The sequence below is a fragment of the Humulus lupulus genome, chromosome 6 (genome assembly GCF_963169125.1).
Source record: "Humulus lupulus chromosome 6, drHumLupu1.1, whole genome shotgun sequence".
Lineage (NCBI taxonomy): Eukaryota > Viridiplantae > Streptophyta > Magnoliopsida > Rosales > Cannabaceae > Humulus > Humulus lupulus.
In genome coordinates, this window is record NC_084798.1 from 212,418,930 (window position 1) to 212,434,370 (window position 15,441).

The window sequence follows — 15,441 nt, forward strand, 5'->3', positions numbered from 1 at the left end:
TCATGGCCTTAGTTGTAATGGAAACGACAAAACTTTGTTGTATCTCTCTTGGAGATATCCTTCCTTATACGTGCTGGTCGTTTGTAAGGGACAATGGAGCTAGTTGCCTGGCAGACCTCCGCTCTGCTCTCGACAAGGGTCGTGTACTTGGTAAATCTTGGCTCATATCTGTTGCCTTTAGGGCGCTTATTTTAGGACGTTGATGGTTCAGCGTTTACCCTTTTTCCACCATTTTTACCATTCCCGTTGCCTTTGCCATTGCCATTGGGTTTATCTGACCCGTTGGCAGCTTTAGCAGGATATTCTTTTGGTACCTTGTCTTTCGCAGGCAATTTCCCCTCATTGGCAATTGCGTCCTCGAGCTTAATGTATCGATCTGCTCGATCAAGAAACTCCTGGGTACTCTTCACCCCATTCTTTCGTAGGCTGTTCTAGAGTGGAGAATGGCGTCTTACTCTAGCACTAAGGGCCATCATTTTCCCTTCATCGCCCACTGTTTTAGCCCCTGCTGCTGCTCGCATAAAACGTTGGACGTATTCCTTTAAGGATTCTCCCACCTTTTTGCGTATCTCGACCAGCTGGTTGGCTTCAGTTGGGTGTACACGACCAGTGTAGAATTGTCCGTAGAATTCCTTCACGAACATTTCCCATGATACTATACTAGTAGGAGGGAATTTAAAGAACCACTCCTGAGCAGCGTCGGATAGGGTGGCAGGAAAGATCCTGCAACGAGCATCATCCGAAATCTTTTGGATGTCCATCTGTATCTTAAACTTGTTCACGTGAGATATTGGGTCCCCATACCCATCGAAGTTTGGCAGTACTTGCATCTTGAATTTGCTACGGGTCTCTGCCACAGCTATTCTCTGTATGAATGGAGTGCCTCTTCTCCGATCATACTCAATGTGGGATGCCCGGCTCCTTACCAGCTGCTGGCCAGCTTGGTTTAATGCATCAATCTGGGCCTGCATTGTAATGACCCAACTATTTCTAAGTCCTTGGATCATTAAAACTACTAGACATAGCTACTACTTTGAAAATAATAATCACTTTATTAAAATTCCAAAAAAACAAATATTACAAAATAGAATGTAAAACATGGTATGGGTACCCATTGTTTAAAACATAAAAACATTGTTTGACAAAACATAAAAAGCATAAACTTTAAATACTAGTTGCAGAATTACATCATAACATAATTTTTTAAAAGACTAAAATAACGTCATCCTCGATTGACACGTAGTCCACCCAGTCCGTTCATCCTCAACACACATGCCAAGCTTCCAAGAATCCTTCCGCCTCCATATCTAACTTCCTGCATCACACTAAAAAAAAATAAAGGAATGAGCCTAATGCCCAACAAGGAAAAACTACTAACACCAAAAACATAAACATAAAATCATATCATAACATATGCTATAAACATATCATAACATATACTAAAAACATATTATAACATATTCCATATAAGACTATACTAATAATGGCCATTATGACATGTGATAAACCATCTACGTCCCCTGTCTAATATTTGAGGTAGGTTAGATCACATGTAGTGTATGATAACCCATCTACGTCCCCTGTCTAATATTTGAGGTAGGGTAAATCACATGTAGTGTATGATAACCCATCTACGTCCCCTGTCTAATATTTGAGGTAGGGTAAATCATAACATATTAAAACATAAACTTATCATAACATATTATACATAACATAACATAAAAGCATAACATATCATTCAAACATACAAGATCTAGCCTATTTTCCTTACCAAAACCGAGATAATTGAGAACAAATGCGAGACTTGGAACACTCCTAAACCAACAATATGAATAGAGAGTATCTCTAAGGGAAAGAGATGAAAAGAATAGAACTAAACCACCAAGAGGAAACTTACCGAAAAGACACCTTAAGTTCAAAGAACTTAAAATCCTAACCACAAAACCATAACAAAAGTTACAACTTGAATGAAAACTAAAAAAAACTAAGGAATCAAAAGAATTAAACTTAAGAATAAGGGTACCTTTGTTGATCTTAAGGATTGGCCTAACTCCAATACTGAAATACCATAATCCTTACTTCCCAAGTGTTTGATAAAGCTTAAGAATGATAAAGCTTTTTCTTTCCCAACCCAAGTGTATCACTCTTATGTTCTCACTAGCACCTTGGAGTATGATCACAGCTGAAGAGTAAGTGAAAGGGTTGGGTACTAGGTCCTATTTATAGAGTTTGAGGAGTGAAATTATCCTATTAAAAAAAATACTTAAATCCTCAAATAAACATGATTATGACAAGTGTCATGCTCTTAGTGGTTCTGGAAGGTTCTTGAGTTTCTAGATCTTTCTTCTATTTTAAAAAAATACTTAATTTCATTCTAACTATAATCCAAATTTAAATTTAAATAAAATAGAATCATAACTTCTAACTTTCTAAATCTTGTAACTCTAAACTCACCAGTATTAAAATTAACATAACTAGAGTTGTAGAGCTCTTATTTAGACTATCTTTATACCGTTAGAAAGATAATTCAATTATCTACAACTTTATAGAAATACTATTTTTCAAAATTCATAACATAACTAGGTCAAAAATAGGTCGGAAGTTATAGTACCTTAAAGTTACGGAAAATCTATTTAATTATCTAAATAACATTCTAATCCACAAATAAACAAGATTGTGACAAATGTCATGCTCCTAATGGTATTGGAAGATTCTAGAGCTTTCTTGAACTTTCTTTTATTTAAACTATAATTAAATCCTTAAATAAACATGCACACGACAAGTGTCATGATCTTAATAATTCTATCTAAACCTTATAGTATAATAAATAACACACCTAGGACCAACAATATTAATCAAACCTTATGTTATAATTAATATTCTTAAACTATAGGTTAAACTTATAAAATTCATAACTATTGCTATGAGTTTCCAACTAAGTCCCAGCTTGAACCAAAATCCACAGTAATGAACATATTATAACTAATACTAGCTATTACTACTACTACTACTACTATTTAACTAGCTAAGTAAATTATGGGACTCTACATGCACGGCGTCTAGCATTGCTGGGGCGACTGGTGCTGGAGGGGCGTACTCATCGTGCCTTTCGCACCTGTTGTTGAGCACGTCCCTTAGGTCATCATCTCTGCACCTTTGCTCGCTAGTGCCCAACCGATCAAAGACGTTATGCTGCCTAGGCTGCCCCTAGCGTTTTGGCTTGCAGGCCTATTTTCTCTTGGTGGGGGGATCTTGTCCCCACCTCTTTCGTCATGCCCTCGACCAGCATTTCTCCTAACGGAGTCAACTTCATTATAATCATGGTTGTCCCTAAACTGTGACCGGCTATGGCGCGACCGGCTGGTCACGTTGTTTCCCCCTCTAGTTGGCACCTCCCGAGCGTCAAGGGGAGGCCTGCGTTGTTCGATGGGTCCCCGTGCATTATTATGCCGTGGGGGCCCCTGACCGCAGAGCCTGATTTGGCATGCCTTCTGTTAGTAGAAGGACGTTGCCCCCTGCTCGGTGGATTCGGCTCATCAGCCACTAGGCGTCTAGGGCTTCGGGGAGGCTACCCGACCCTATTCTACCTCTGACGCTGGGCATTATCTCGACCAGCGCGAGAAAGTGGCTACTGCTCAAGATCCTGAATTGGAACATCCTGTTGAGCAGCAAGCGGCTGCTCCGGCCTTTGAGGGCTTGCTGGCTGAAGTGGAGGACTTGGATTTGAGGCCTGTTGTGGTGGTGCATTTAGTGGCTGATCCGTTTGAGAAGTCAGCGCAGCTTGCCCCTGGGCCAACTGAATGCCTGCTTCAAGGGCGACAGTGGAATCTCTCTGCCGGCGATCCATGCCTACCTGTCACTCATTCAGCTCTTGGCGCTGTCGTTCGATTTCCCTCTGTTACAGCGCCAATGTCACAGCCACATTCTGTTGATTGGCCTTCAGATTGGCCAAATCCTCTTGCAACACACTCAGTGTTGTCCTCAGGGTTTCAGAATCCATCTCCTCCTCCTCAAAATCCAACCGTGGCTCATCTTCGGCCATATTTGGTGGAGGAGGCTGGGTGGATGCAGCGCCAGCAGTCTGTCCCGTCTTCTTGGATATCTTTGCCATTTGATCTTCTTGAAATTTCAGATTAATCTCTCAATGAAAGCACCAAAATATTGACCCTCAAATTGGTCAACGACACGAAATCAGATAAACGATTGAAACTGAGAGGAAAACAAGAAGAGAATTAAATGGAAAACAAATGACACAAACGATTTATAGTGGTTCAGCCCCAATGGATGGTAATGACCTACGTCCACTTAGTGTTCTTATTGATATTGAATCCCAACACTGTGATCAATGAAATAGGGTTCACGAGTTTCACAAGCCTTGGGAAGATTACAATTTCGGTGAATAATCACACTATATTCTTCTCTCTTAGTACAAAGATCAAAAATTCAAAAGTCCCTTCCTTGAGCCCTTTGATTCTTATTTATAGGCTCAAGGGGGTTACATGGGCCGAAGGACCTTAATTACAATTAGATTTACGTATTAAGGTAATAAAGGAAAATATAATTAATGAAATTATTACAAGATTGCACATCCAATAGGAAGTAAATGAAAGCATGCAACCAGATTGGTCGAACCTAAATGTGAGACTTGATGAATTAATGATTCTCTGGTCGATCATCGAACAGGATTCGTTTTAGGTAAAACCGCCGCGTACCAGCCACGTGCTAGCCAGTCCTGCCACGTCATCAGGAACCGTTTTTTGGGTAAACACTATTCTACTAATAACATTAACAATTGATTACATACAAAATAATTTATTGTTTTTATTTCAATGTACTCATAACATGTTTTACAGGCACCACACCTAACAAAAATAATAAAGACTGATAAAAAACAAACAAAACAAAACAATTTTTTTCTAATGGCTAAATCTTTTTCTTGGCTAAATAATAAAAACAAATTTGTTCAACAATGTTGTTGTCCAAGTGATCTGAACTTCCTTCTTGATTCCCATTCTCCATATCATGAGCTTCTTGTGAAGCATATTCGAGCTAATTAAGAAGATAACTAATCATATTTATCTCATGTAATCAATTCGAACTCCATCAATTGTAATGCCAGCACATGAGCTAGTTTTAGGCAAAATAGTCACCCAAATACTGTCATCTCCATCCACCTCCAAATCGTTCAATAATTCTGATATTCCTAACTTCAAATTAGACTTCCTATTTGCATCACTTGTTTTAATCCTCATAGGTAAACGAACAAAAGTTCCAGCAAATTCTCTATAAGTTGGTCCCACATTCGTCTCATTTACTAAATTCACGTACACATCAAACTTCACTTTTGTATCCCCTTCAGTTTTGATTCCATAAACCACAAGAACCTCCTCTTCTTCTTTGATCTCCTCTATAGATCGATAGGGTTTGGGCCTATAAACCTTTACTGTTATAGGGTGTTCCAGACTCCGACCCTCTAGCTTATTGCTAAACAAATGTAACCTTGAATTTTCCTTATAATAATTCTCTTGAGCCTTCAATGTATGTTTGGCAATGTTTGGCGACACAAAGGGCTTAGGGCGCTTGTTCAACCATGGAAGATGACTCTTCTCATAAGTATACCCTAGCTTAGTTGTATTCAAAACATCCGAAACTTTAATCTTCACTAGTTGAAGATTCTCATCATAGAAATAGAAATATGATTTGAGCCACACAGTATCATTTATGGGTAAGTACATACCATGAATGTCTCTCCAAACATCCCAAATTCGATCAATATTGGCATGGTGTGAATAGAAGCATGGATCCCAACCTGCCGAGTAGAAAGCTCCCATGTTCTCCTGATGAGGATTCGAAGCAAGCCCAACCCATGTGTGGACAGTGTTGTGTGGTGCCATTTCGACAGTGCCAGGTCCATCGCAATACCCATCCTTACCCGGATACAAAGGACATCCCATGAAAAGCTCAGGCTTCTTTGCAGCAGCGATAACTTGGTTATACATTAATGCTAAATTGGCATCAACTTGTTCTTCTCTTTCTAATACAATTCCTGTTTTATCAAAGTTCAAATCAACAGCGTGGCTAGAATGTGAAGGTTCTCGTTGTGAATCAATGAAGGGTTCTTCAAGAAACATCTTTGGGAAAATCATTGAGTTAGGATTATCCCAATTCCAAAACGGCAAAGCAAAGGTGTCGTCTCCTATTAAGCTGCCAAGAATTCGCTCATGGAAGTACATGTACATGCGATGGTAAGGGTAGAAGAGCCACTGACGATGGATATTAATTGTGGCGGATGAGAATTTCTGGTCATACGCACCAGTGCAGAAGACGCAATGGAGTAATGCTTGGCGAGAGAAGCTTCGAGGATCACTATGGGGAAGAGACTTCATGATGGTGAGAGCTTTGGTGTATTTAGCAACATATGCGCTATCTAGGAGGTGTACTGGGCGACGGACTCGAAGCCTTGACAATTTTGAAGGATATTGAAAATCAATGGGCACATTGGTTGCTTTGTCCGAGGGTGGAGGGCAACAATTGACTAGGAGGTCTGTTCGACCATATGAGTCGTGGCATGACGTTAAGTTAGGGCTAATCTCACTCGCCATATTGGCCTCGTAAAAGTTGGTAACATTATCATTGCTTGATGGTTTTCTATCATGGCTTAGTACAATGTTTAGGATTGCTACTTTTAGTTCCCTGAAAGTGAAAACAAGTTTAAACTCTATTAGAAGAAAATAAAAATAATAATAAAAAGAATTAAATGTATACCTTCAATGACTATAAATTCAAAAAAATTTAAAAAAATTGTATCTTTAAAATTTGAGATAGTGAGTTGCATATTTTGTGACCTGGGTTTTATAAACTGATCATAACTATTGACTAAAATTGAATCACTAAAATCTATATGAGCTTTAAATAAATATTTGCATAATCACTCCTAATTTTACTAAATCTAACAATGCTACTAAAATTGTAAAGGGTGACTCTAACCCAACTTAATTAATTATTACTAAATATATTGTTCTAATAAATTATCTTAAATCAATTCATTAAATATTAACAAATAAAAATTAATTATTTAGCACCTTAAAAAAATATAATATATCAGTTAATATATTAATTCATTTATCATTTTGAAGAAATTCATTTTGTAATAATATATTTTCTATAGGTATACAAATGTTTTACAAATTATTTTGATTTTGTTAAGATACTTTTTGAAAATTTTAATTATTTATATTTTTACTTATTTTAAGTTAAAAATAAATAAAAAATTGTGATTAGGTTTTTTTATTCTTAAACATTTTTTCATTGAGAATGTAAAAATATTAATTTTTTTATTAAAAAAACAATAAATATTTATAGTGGGGGATTTTCAAATATGGAGTAATCAAACAGCTAGAAAAGACTTAGTTCATAACAAAAAAGATATAAATATAAAGTATGTGATTACAGACATGAAGCAGATTAAATTTTGTTTGGAGAAGAATATATATATGATCTCCTCTTATAAAGATTTCCTTCTTCTCATTGTTTATACTAATAGTGATACTGCTTAATGTTATCGCTTCCATATAAAAAGTGTGTAGATAACGGAAAATTATTGATTTTAACGGTTTTTTTTATTTTTTAATGTTAACTTTAACAGAATATTCTTATATTTAAAAGTAGTTTGTAAATATCTCTTAAACTTAAATAAAATAAAATAAATCATTAAAAAAATAGGATATTTTTTAGATATATTACCATAGTAATTATTTGAAAATAATAAATAATTAAACAAATTAAAATATGATATTTTTGAGATATTTTATAATGATAATTATTTTAAAATAATAAATAATTAAACAAATTAAAATATGATATTTTAAAGATATTTTACAATGATAATTATTTAGAAATAATAAAATTATACGTTTTATAACTTAAATAAAATTTAATTAAACTCAAACTGACTTATTAGAATAATATCATATTAAACATATAATATAATCTACTGTCAATTAGCAACAAATTACTTTTTTTTTTTTTTTAAAACTAGCAAGAAACTTAAATTTAAAATCCACGTATAATATTTAATATTACATTAAACATATAATATATAATCTATTGTTGTCACTCCCAAATTCAAAAACTAGAACAAACATAAACTTAAAGAAAAATAAATAAATTATTTAATTAAAATATGATATTTATTTGAAATTTATATGACATTATTAATATAAATTTAATAAAAATAATTAATAAATTTTATAAATAAATCTAAGAAAACGTACATTGCACGTTACTTATATCTAATATATATATATATATATACATATCAATTATATTTCAATTAACTAATTTACTCCGAAATATTTCACCAAAAATGAAAAAGAATGTTATTAAATTAAATAAAAAATTGTTGCTATTTGGCACATTAAGATACCCAACAACATATGAGATGGTACCATATGGTTTGTTAACGATTTCCTATAATATTTATTAAATTTAAATATATGAGACTCGATATTAAATTGCACCAATAACAATATCTCACTTTCTTATGGTGTTGTGCACAATTGTGCCTCTTTGCAATTCTCACATTATAAATTAATATATAAAATAAATGATGGTGGCCACAAATGAGCTCACGTACGGTTTATTAAAGATAAGGCGCACTACTTATCATATGATTTGAATTTCCCATATTTATGTTTGTTAAATATTAATTATTTTTTTTTTAAGAAATCATATTTTAATAATTACTAGATTTTAACACATAAGAAATAAATTCAAACAATATATGTTTTTATTTTTCGTTTTCCATTTTCATTTGATGGTTGGAACAGTCTTTTCAAACAATGTTTTCAACTTATCAAAATAGATTTCTTTTTGCTATTATTGCTACTCCCAGTAACATAGCTATATCTATTCTCTTTCAAAAAAAAAAAAACATAGCAATATCTAATTTTTTTTTTTTAAAAAGAAATTAATGACCACATATAAAAAAATAGAAACATATATATAGTTATATATATATATACCAAAGGTCCGTGCAGGTAGTGAGGATGAGGAGAGTCGCCGGAGGTAAGGCTACTGCCATGAACGCCAGTAGAACTACACAGCTGCATTTTTGGGCAACCATATTTGCTTCTTAACAGTTTATCATATAATAATTTATAAAAGCATGAAAAGAAGAAGAAGAAGAAGAAGAAGAAGAAGTTCAATGTTGTCAATGTGCACACATGAAGGTATGCATGTATGTATGTATATATATATATATATATAGTTCCCACAAATCCAAAAAGACTTCACATGTCAATAGAATAATAATGATGATTAGACAAAATAATAAAATGTTTTCAAAATACTATAATTCTTTATTTTTTTCTGACCAAAGGATTGTTGGAGGATTTTTTGTAACACCAAAAGTAGGGGGCACTGATCGTGTAAAGATTTTGAGCACACAAATATGATAATGATGTTAGATCAAGTGGTAATAGTATGATAACATTATTTATGTCTATTCTACGTACTTAACTTATAACTTACATCCATTTCAAGTGTATTTTGCTATTAAATAAAATATAAAAAATGGTAAATCTCAATCATAAAAAAAAAAAATTTCATAATTTTATAAATTAAAATAATTTGGTAAAATTCACTTTCGAAAACGATGATAATTTGTGCTCCAAAATTGAGCACGTATCCTCATTTTGTACGAAGCTAGTTCATTACAACCTTAACTAATTAATTATATATAATTTATTTATTTATTTATTTATTGTCATCAAGGTAACAAAAGACGCCAATGGTGAAGCCAGCGGCCTTGGCGCTTCTATTTTTCTATTTTCCAATCCAAAGCGAAGAAAAAAAATAGAAGTTGCTAACTTGAAATCCAACTATTAAAAATTTAGTTGCAAACAATATAGTAATAATAAGGAATATAAAATTTTTTATTTAACATATATTTAGAATTTATAATTGCTGAACACATGTAATGGAATGCGATTTATTTAGAAAATTACTAAAAGGGAATCGGTGGTGGTGAGGTGACATATCACTAATGGTTAATTTTAATATCAAGTCCCACATAGTTTAATTTAATAATAAATATTGTATATTGCTAACTAATCATAACGTGTTACTTCACGTGGCATTATGCACCTTAAAATACTAAATAATCATTTTCATATTTATTTAAATATACATAGGAAAACCTTGAAGTATTGACTTCCTAATAAGTTTTTTTTTTCCTTGAAACTATTTTTTTATATGTAAATTTACAATAATCTATATAATATGGTTTTAATTAATAATAATATTTATAAGGACCAATGGAGGTTTTGTAATAGGGGGCGCCTTATTATTATCATTATTATTTTCAAAATTTAGAATGCGTTGATCAGATTTTTTAAAAGCAATATAAATTGAAAATTATTATTATATTTTTAAATAAATAAATAAATTGAGGGACCTCCATCTGGCTCTGCAATAAAAGAAAAATACAAGGAAAAATACAAGTGGCCCAACATAGAATACGTGTATTGTTCCTGTGCGACTAATTTAATTCATTGTTTTGCTTTATATGAAAAAGAAGTTCAATATAAATATTTGTTATTTTCTCATTATAATTTTGTACGTAAGTGCCATAATAATTTGAGACTGTCCCATTCAAATTAACAACTCCATTACAAGGTTGTCCTTGTTTGTCCTAGTGGGTGCATGGTCTAATCTCATCACAATTTTAGTGTAATAAGGATGAAGTTTTTACTTTTATATAAATATATATTTATTTATGTCGAAATTATACACCCACCATTTATAAATAAATATGAGATTCCAAACTCTACTTTATATTTTTTTAAGGTACATATCTAAATTGTCAATAGATTGGCTAATACTCCTGTAAAAAAACGAAAAACAAATATATTAAACAAAAAAATCAGTAGAGATATTGGTGATCACAGAAGGGATCACCCCCAAAAGTTGAAAGCGCAAAAAACTCAATCCTTATTAGCCCAATCAACAAAAGCTTCGTTAAGGTCTCTATTAACACAACAAAAACGAAATCGCAAACGTTGAAAAACATTTTGTTAGATTAAATATTAATCTAGATGTATAATCATTTTAATGTGGAATAAATAGATTGTTATAAAAATTTAGATGATCGAATATATGTACTTCTAGCCATTGTTATTGATAATCTCGATCTACAACTCTAAATTTACAAAAGAAAATAAGAGAAATTAGAACGAGTATACGAGCTTCCAAGCTCTCACTATCTCTGTAACGCCCTGGATAGCCAAGACCGCTACATTGTGTACTTGTAAGGTGCAAGACTTGCTAATCAAGCCATTTAGTTAAAAACGTGTCACCGAAACCATTAAGGTGCTAGGGTTAAAAAGGTTTGGTCTCAAAAAGATACATTTCATAAAATTAAACATTTGACACATGGGATCCCAAAAAGGAACAGCGTTCAAAAGTCAGTTTACAAAATTTCCAAAATTTAAACATTCGTTAGCCACTCTAAGGCAAAACAGACGTTTTCGGTTCTCCTATTCCTATCTCCCTCTCAACCGTGGCGGCTAAGCAGCTGTTCATGTACGTTATGGTCTCAGAGCTCTCCAAATCAGGGCTGATCAAGTTTGTCCTTGCTTTTACCTACACCACGTAGCACCCGTGAGCCAAGGCCCAGCAAGAAAACATATCATATTACATAACAAGCAATAATAATATTTGGATACCCATTTAAGCACGTTCATACACTTAACATATCACAATATTCACAAAGCATGGAAATTCAACCAAAGAGTCAGTTAATCACCACCCAACTATTCAGCATAACAATCCACCAAACAATAATAACAAACAAATCATATAATAGCCAGGGTCGACACCTAAGGTCGCACCCTCTGTTTACCCCACTGACTCTGGCCCGCTTAAACCGAGCTCAGTGCATAACAAGCTGTCCTCAGCTACCAGTGGCCGAGTCGCGCCCTATGCGCTAGTGTAAACTTCGACACTCTTAGGCCGTTGGTTTACTATTTACATGGCATAATACCATCCTTTACAAAGCATACAAGATAGGGAACCCTTAGTCCCATTATAATTCCACAACCGGGTGCAGTTTCTTACCTTTAATTCCCAAGTTCACTGATTACGAGCGACGCCTCTCGAGCACGACCCGCTTCCTGATCCCTAGCTTAACACCTAGTCACAACCAAGATAGGGATTACCATTAATAATCGCGTTAATATTTCCGGGTGGAGTTCTAGCTTTCGGGACATCGAATTCCACCAATCACGGTGGTGGAATTGATCCCGAGCACCCTAGGTTAGGTTTCTGCTCTTAAAACCCCCAAAAGATAACAAATGCCCTTAAGGACTGCGGCCCCTGAAACCTAGCCGCGACCCGCCCCTGAAACAGAGGCTAAGCCTCTCTGAAGACTGACACGCGTCGCTGCCCTGCCCTGTGGCGCCGCGGCGCTTCCCCACTGCAGAGCCTCATTGGCTCTTCCTTGCTTCGCAGGGCTGCGACACTCTAGAAGAGAGCCGCGGCCCAACCCTTCATGCCTAGAAAAACCACCATTTTTAGCCTCCCAACCATGCCAAAAACCACCCCAAAGCACCCTAATTGCAAAACCCATTGATCACAAGACTCCCAACATGGTTTTAGCAACTCAATCCAACAGAAACCTAGCTTAATAACTCACCAAAATCCCATTTTGATTTCTGAAACCCAATAGCTCAAAAACTCTAAAACCAGTCATGCAAACTCATAATTTAAGCTCTAAACTACGAATTGAAGCTTACCTCCTTTGATGAACCTCCTCCTTAACAATTTCTGAGCTTAAACCTAAGCTTTTCAGCTTCAATTCAGCCCTTAATCATCAAAACCATAAACTATTTTAATACTCAGCCAAAACTCATAATTCTAATGCTCAAGAATGAGATTCAATTCTTACCTTGATCCTGGTTGAGTGTCCCTTAGTTAGAACCAAGCTAATCCCTCACAAACTCAGCTCAAAACACAGAATTCCAGGTGATTCTCCTTAGGCTTCTATAGCTTTCTTGAGAGAGGAAAGGGAAGGAAGAGGGAAGTAAATATGGGTCTGTTTGTGACTTTTGTTCTACTGCTTTCTGTTTACCTAGTCTAATCTTAGTTAATTAAATCAATCCCGAGGCTCGGGGTACCAAAAACGTCCCCGAGGGCAAAATGGTAAAATTCCCCAATATTCCCGCCTAGGCTTCCTAACCTCAAATATATCTCTATATATTTATTTCCATAACCCGATCACCCGAATTACCCCTTGACTTGCCCCAAGTCAAACATTAAGCCCTATTGTGACTTCCCACTAACTAGCTCCCTAGGATCGCCTCGAATCGCACGTTGCAGACTTACCCACATAATAATGTGGTTCTCACAAGTATAACATATAATCACATTTACATTCATATAACCATACAAGCATGTATATCATATAATCACACATTAACTTAATAAGCACACACATAAGCCAATTATGCCATCCCGGCACACTAATCAAGGCCCTTAAACCACATTAGTGATTTTGGGTCGTTACAATCTCTTTTAGATGGAGTTACTGAAAGACAAAATAATGAGTTATGAGCTTGGGGACCGGTACTCTATATTTATAGAGTGAGATATTCCATCAGAGTCTCTGTCACAGATTGAGATATTCTCTCAATCAATTGGGATATGCAAAATCGGGTAACAAACAAAATTGAGTAACAAATAATGTTGACCATAAATCAGAATATTTGTCAATAAATAAAATATTGGCTTTGATATATTAAATCAATTAGTTGTAACAAATTAATTTTATATACCAAATAAATAAATATTCTAACACATTTAACCTAAGAGCACTCCTAATTGATTATGTATAATAACTAGATATGTAAAATATAGCTCAAAATCTATAAAATGACACTTCTAGCAGATGATGTATAGTATCTAAGACATTTAGCTAAGTCATAGTAACATAAATGATTCTCCACATTTAGCTACATACTATTCATTCTATAAACTTATTTAATTATTTTTTACTATTCTTTCTCTCTTTTTTTTTTCTCTCCCATCATTTTTTAATTAAATAAATAAATAACATCTAAAAATATAATATTTAAATATTGTAAAGTGAAATTATAGAGAAGCTGATATATGGTATAATGTAAAAATTTGAGGTAAAATAAAAAAAAGATTTTAATAAGGTATTTTGCAAAAGGCTGTTATACTCATTTTTGGAATGTCACTACCCATCGGCCCAGATCATGCCTAAGGCCTAGTCACTTGTTATTTTGTGTAATTAATGGGTCAAGCCCAATAACTTAAGCCCACTCAAATATAACCCTAACTACTCAATATAAATAAGAGGAGTAGGGACTGAGAGAGGAAAAGGGGCGGCAACTTTTTCACAGAGAGAGTTCTCTCCATCTTCAACGAAGTCAAATAGCTAAAAGTTAAATACAAATGTAATCCATGATTTGCAAGATCAATGACAGTGACGAAGTCAAATAGCTAAAAGTTAAATACAAATTAATTAATTAATTGCATATAATTATCACATAATTGTACATTTGCCTTTAAAATTAATTCCTTGTAATTTTAATTCTCTCTCAATTTATTTTGTCAATACTCTTTGTACACTAGACAATGTAGTATAAATGTGACTTGGAGACCATGGACCTTTAACCTCCAATAAACTAGATTATTAATTAAACTTTTGAATTAAATAATCTTATTTATTAATTTCATTGTTACTTTACTATAAATATGAAATTGAATTCTTAGTTATTTCCTTATTTACCTTCTTGCTCTCCTAATTCTTAGTTGATGAAATCTTGCCTAAGCACTTATTAAAATTAGCATAAAATACACATTTATATTTAACTTATGCTCACTTTGTTTTTTCTTTTACATATTCTAAATATATTTAAATAAAATATTAGGCAAAAATAATAATATATATACATTAAAACTTGTTAAAGTAAAAACAAATATACATGATTTTTATAAAAAAAAAATGTATGAAAAAATTTAAAAAAAATGATTGAAATTAATACAAAAAAGAAATTAAAGAATATAAAAAAATTGTTAAAATAAATATCATCACCCGTTTACTATTAGTTTTATTTTTAAATACTTTTAAAATTTTAATTTTATTTGTTTTTATTTTCTGTTTAGTGAAAAGAATTAAATTTTGTGAGTGATTTTTTTATGAAATTATCAAAAAGTATAATTTTAATTATTTTTATTTTTAATGTAGGAGTATAAAATTTTTAACTTTTTTTGGTAAAACAAAGCGTAGATAATATGATGGTTTAGTGTACCAAATTTTTGTTTGAATAATATATTATATTTAATTAGTTGTTTTGAATAATATGTTAAAGTTGTTTCCCTCCAATGTTGTTGAATGTCTTATCTGTTATATAATAC

At 33.4% G+C, this 15,441-nt stretch overlaps 1 protein-coding gene across 1 annotated transcript; it reads right to left on the reverse strand.

Moving 5' to 3' along the window:
• Positions 1–4,796: 4,796 nt before the first annotated feature.
• On the reverse strand, positions 4,797–9,231 carry LOC133783161 (polyphenol oxidase I, chloroplastic-like). The gene is made up of 2 exons (XM_062222707.1): positions 9,024–9,231; positions 4,797–6,693 (listed from the first exon to the last, which is right to left on the reverse strand). Exons 1-2 carry the CDS (start codon positions 9,122–9,124, stop codon positions 5,076–5,078), a joined length of 1,719 nt encoding a protein of 572 aa, XP_062078691.1. The 5' UTR covers positions 9,125–9,231; the 3' UTR covers positions 4,797–5,075.
• Between the last annotated feature and the right edge of the window lie 6,210 nt (positions 9,232–15,441).

Bases quoted from the DNA above. Each gene is read 5' to 3' on its own strand.
- LOC133783161 (XM_062222707.1), bottom strand. From the start codon at position 9,124: ATGGTTGCCCAAAAATGCAGCTGTGTAGTTCTACTGGCGTTCATGGCA. The intron at 6,694-9,023 runs GTATATATATAT...TTTCACTTTCAG, and splicing joins ACTACCTGCACGGACCTTTG to GGAACTAAAAGTAGCAATCC.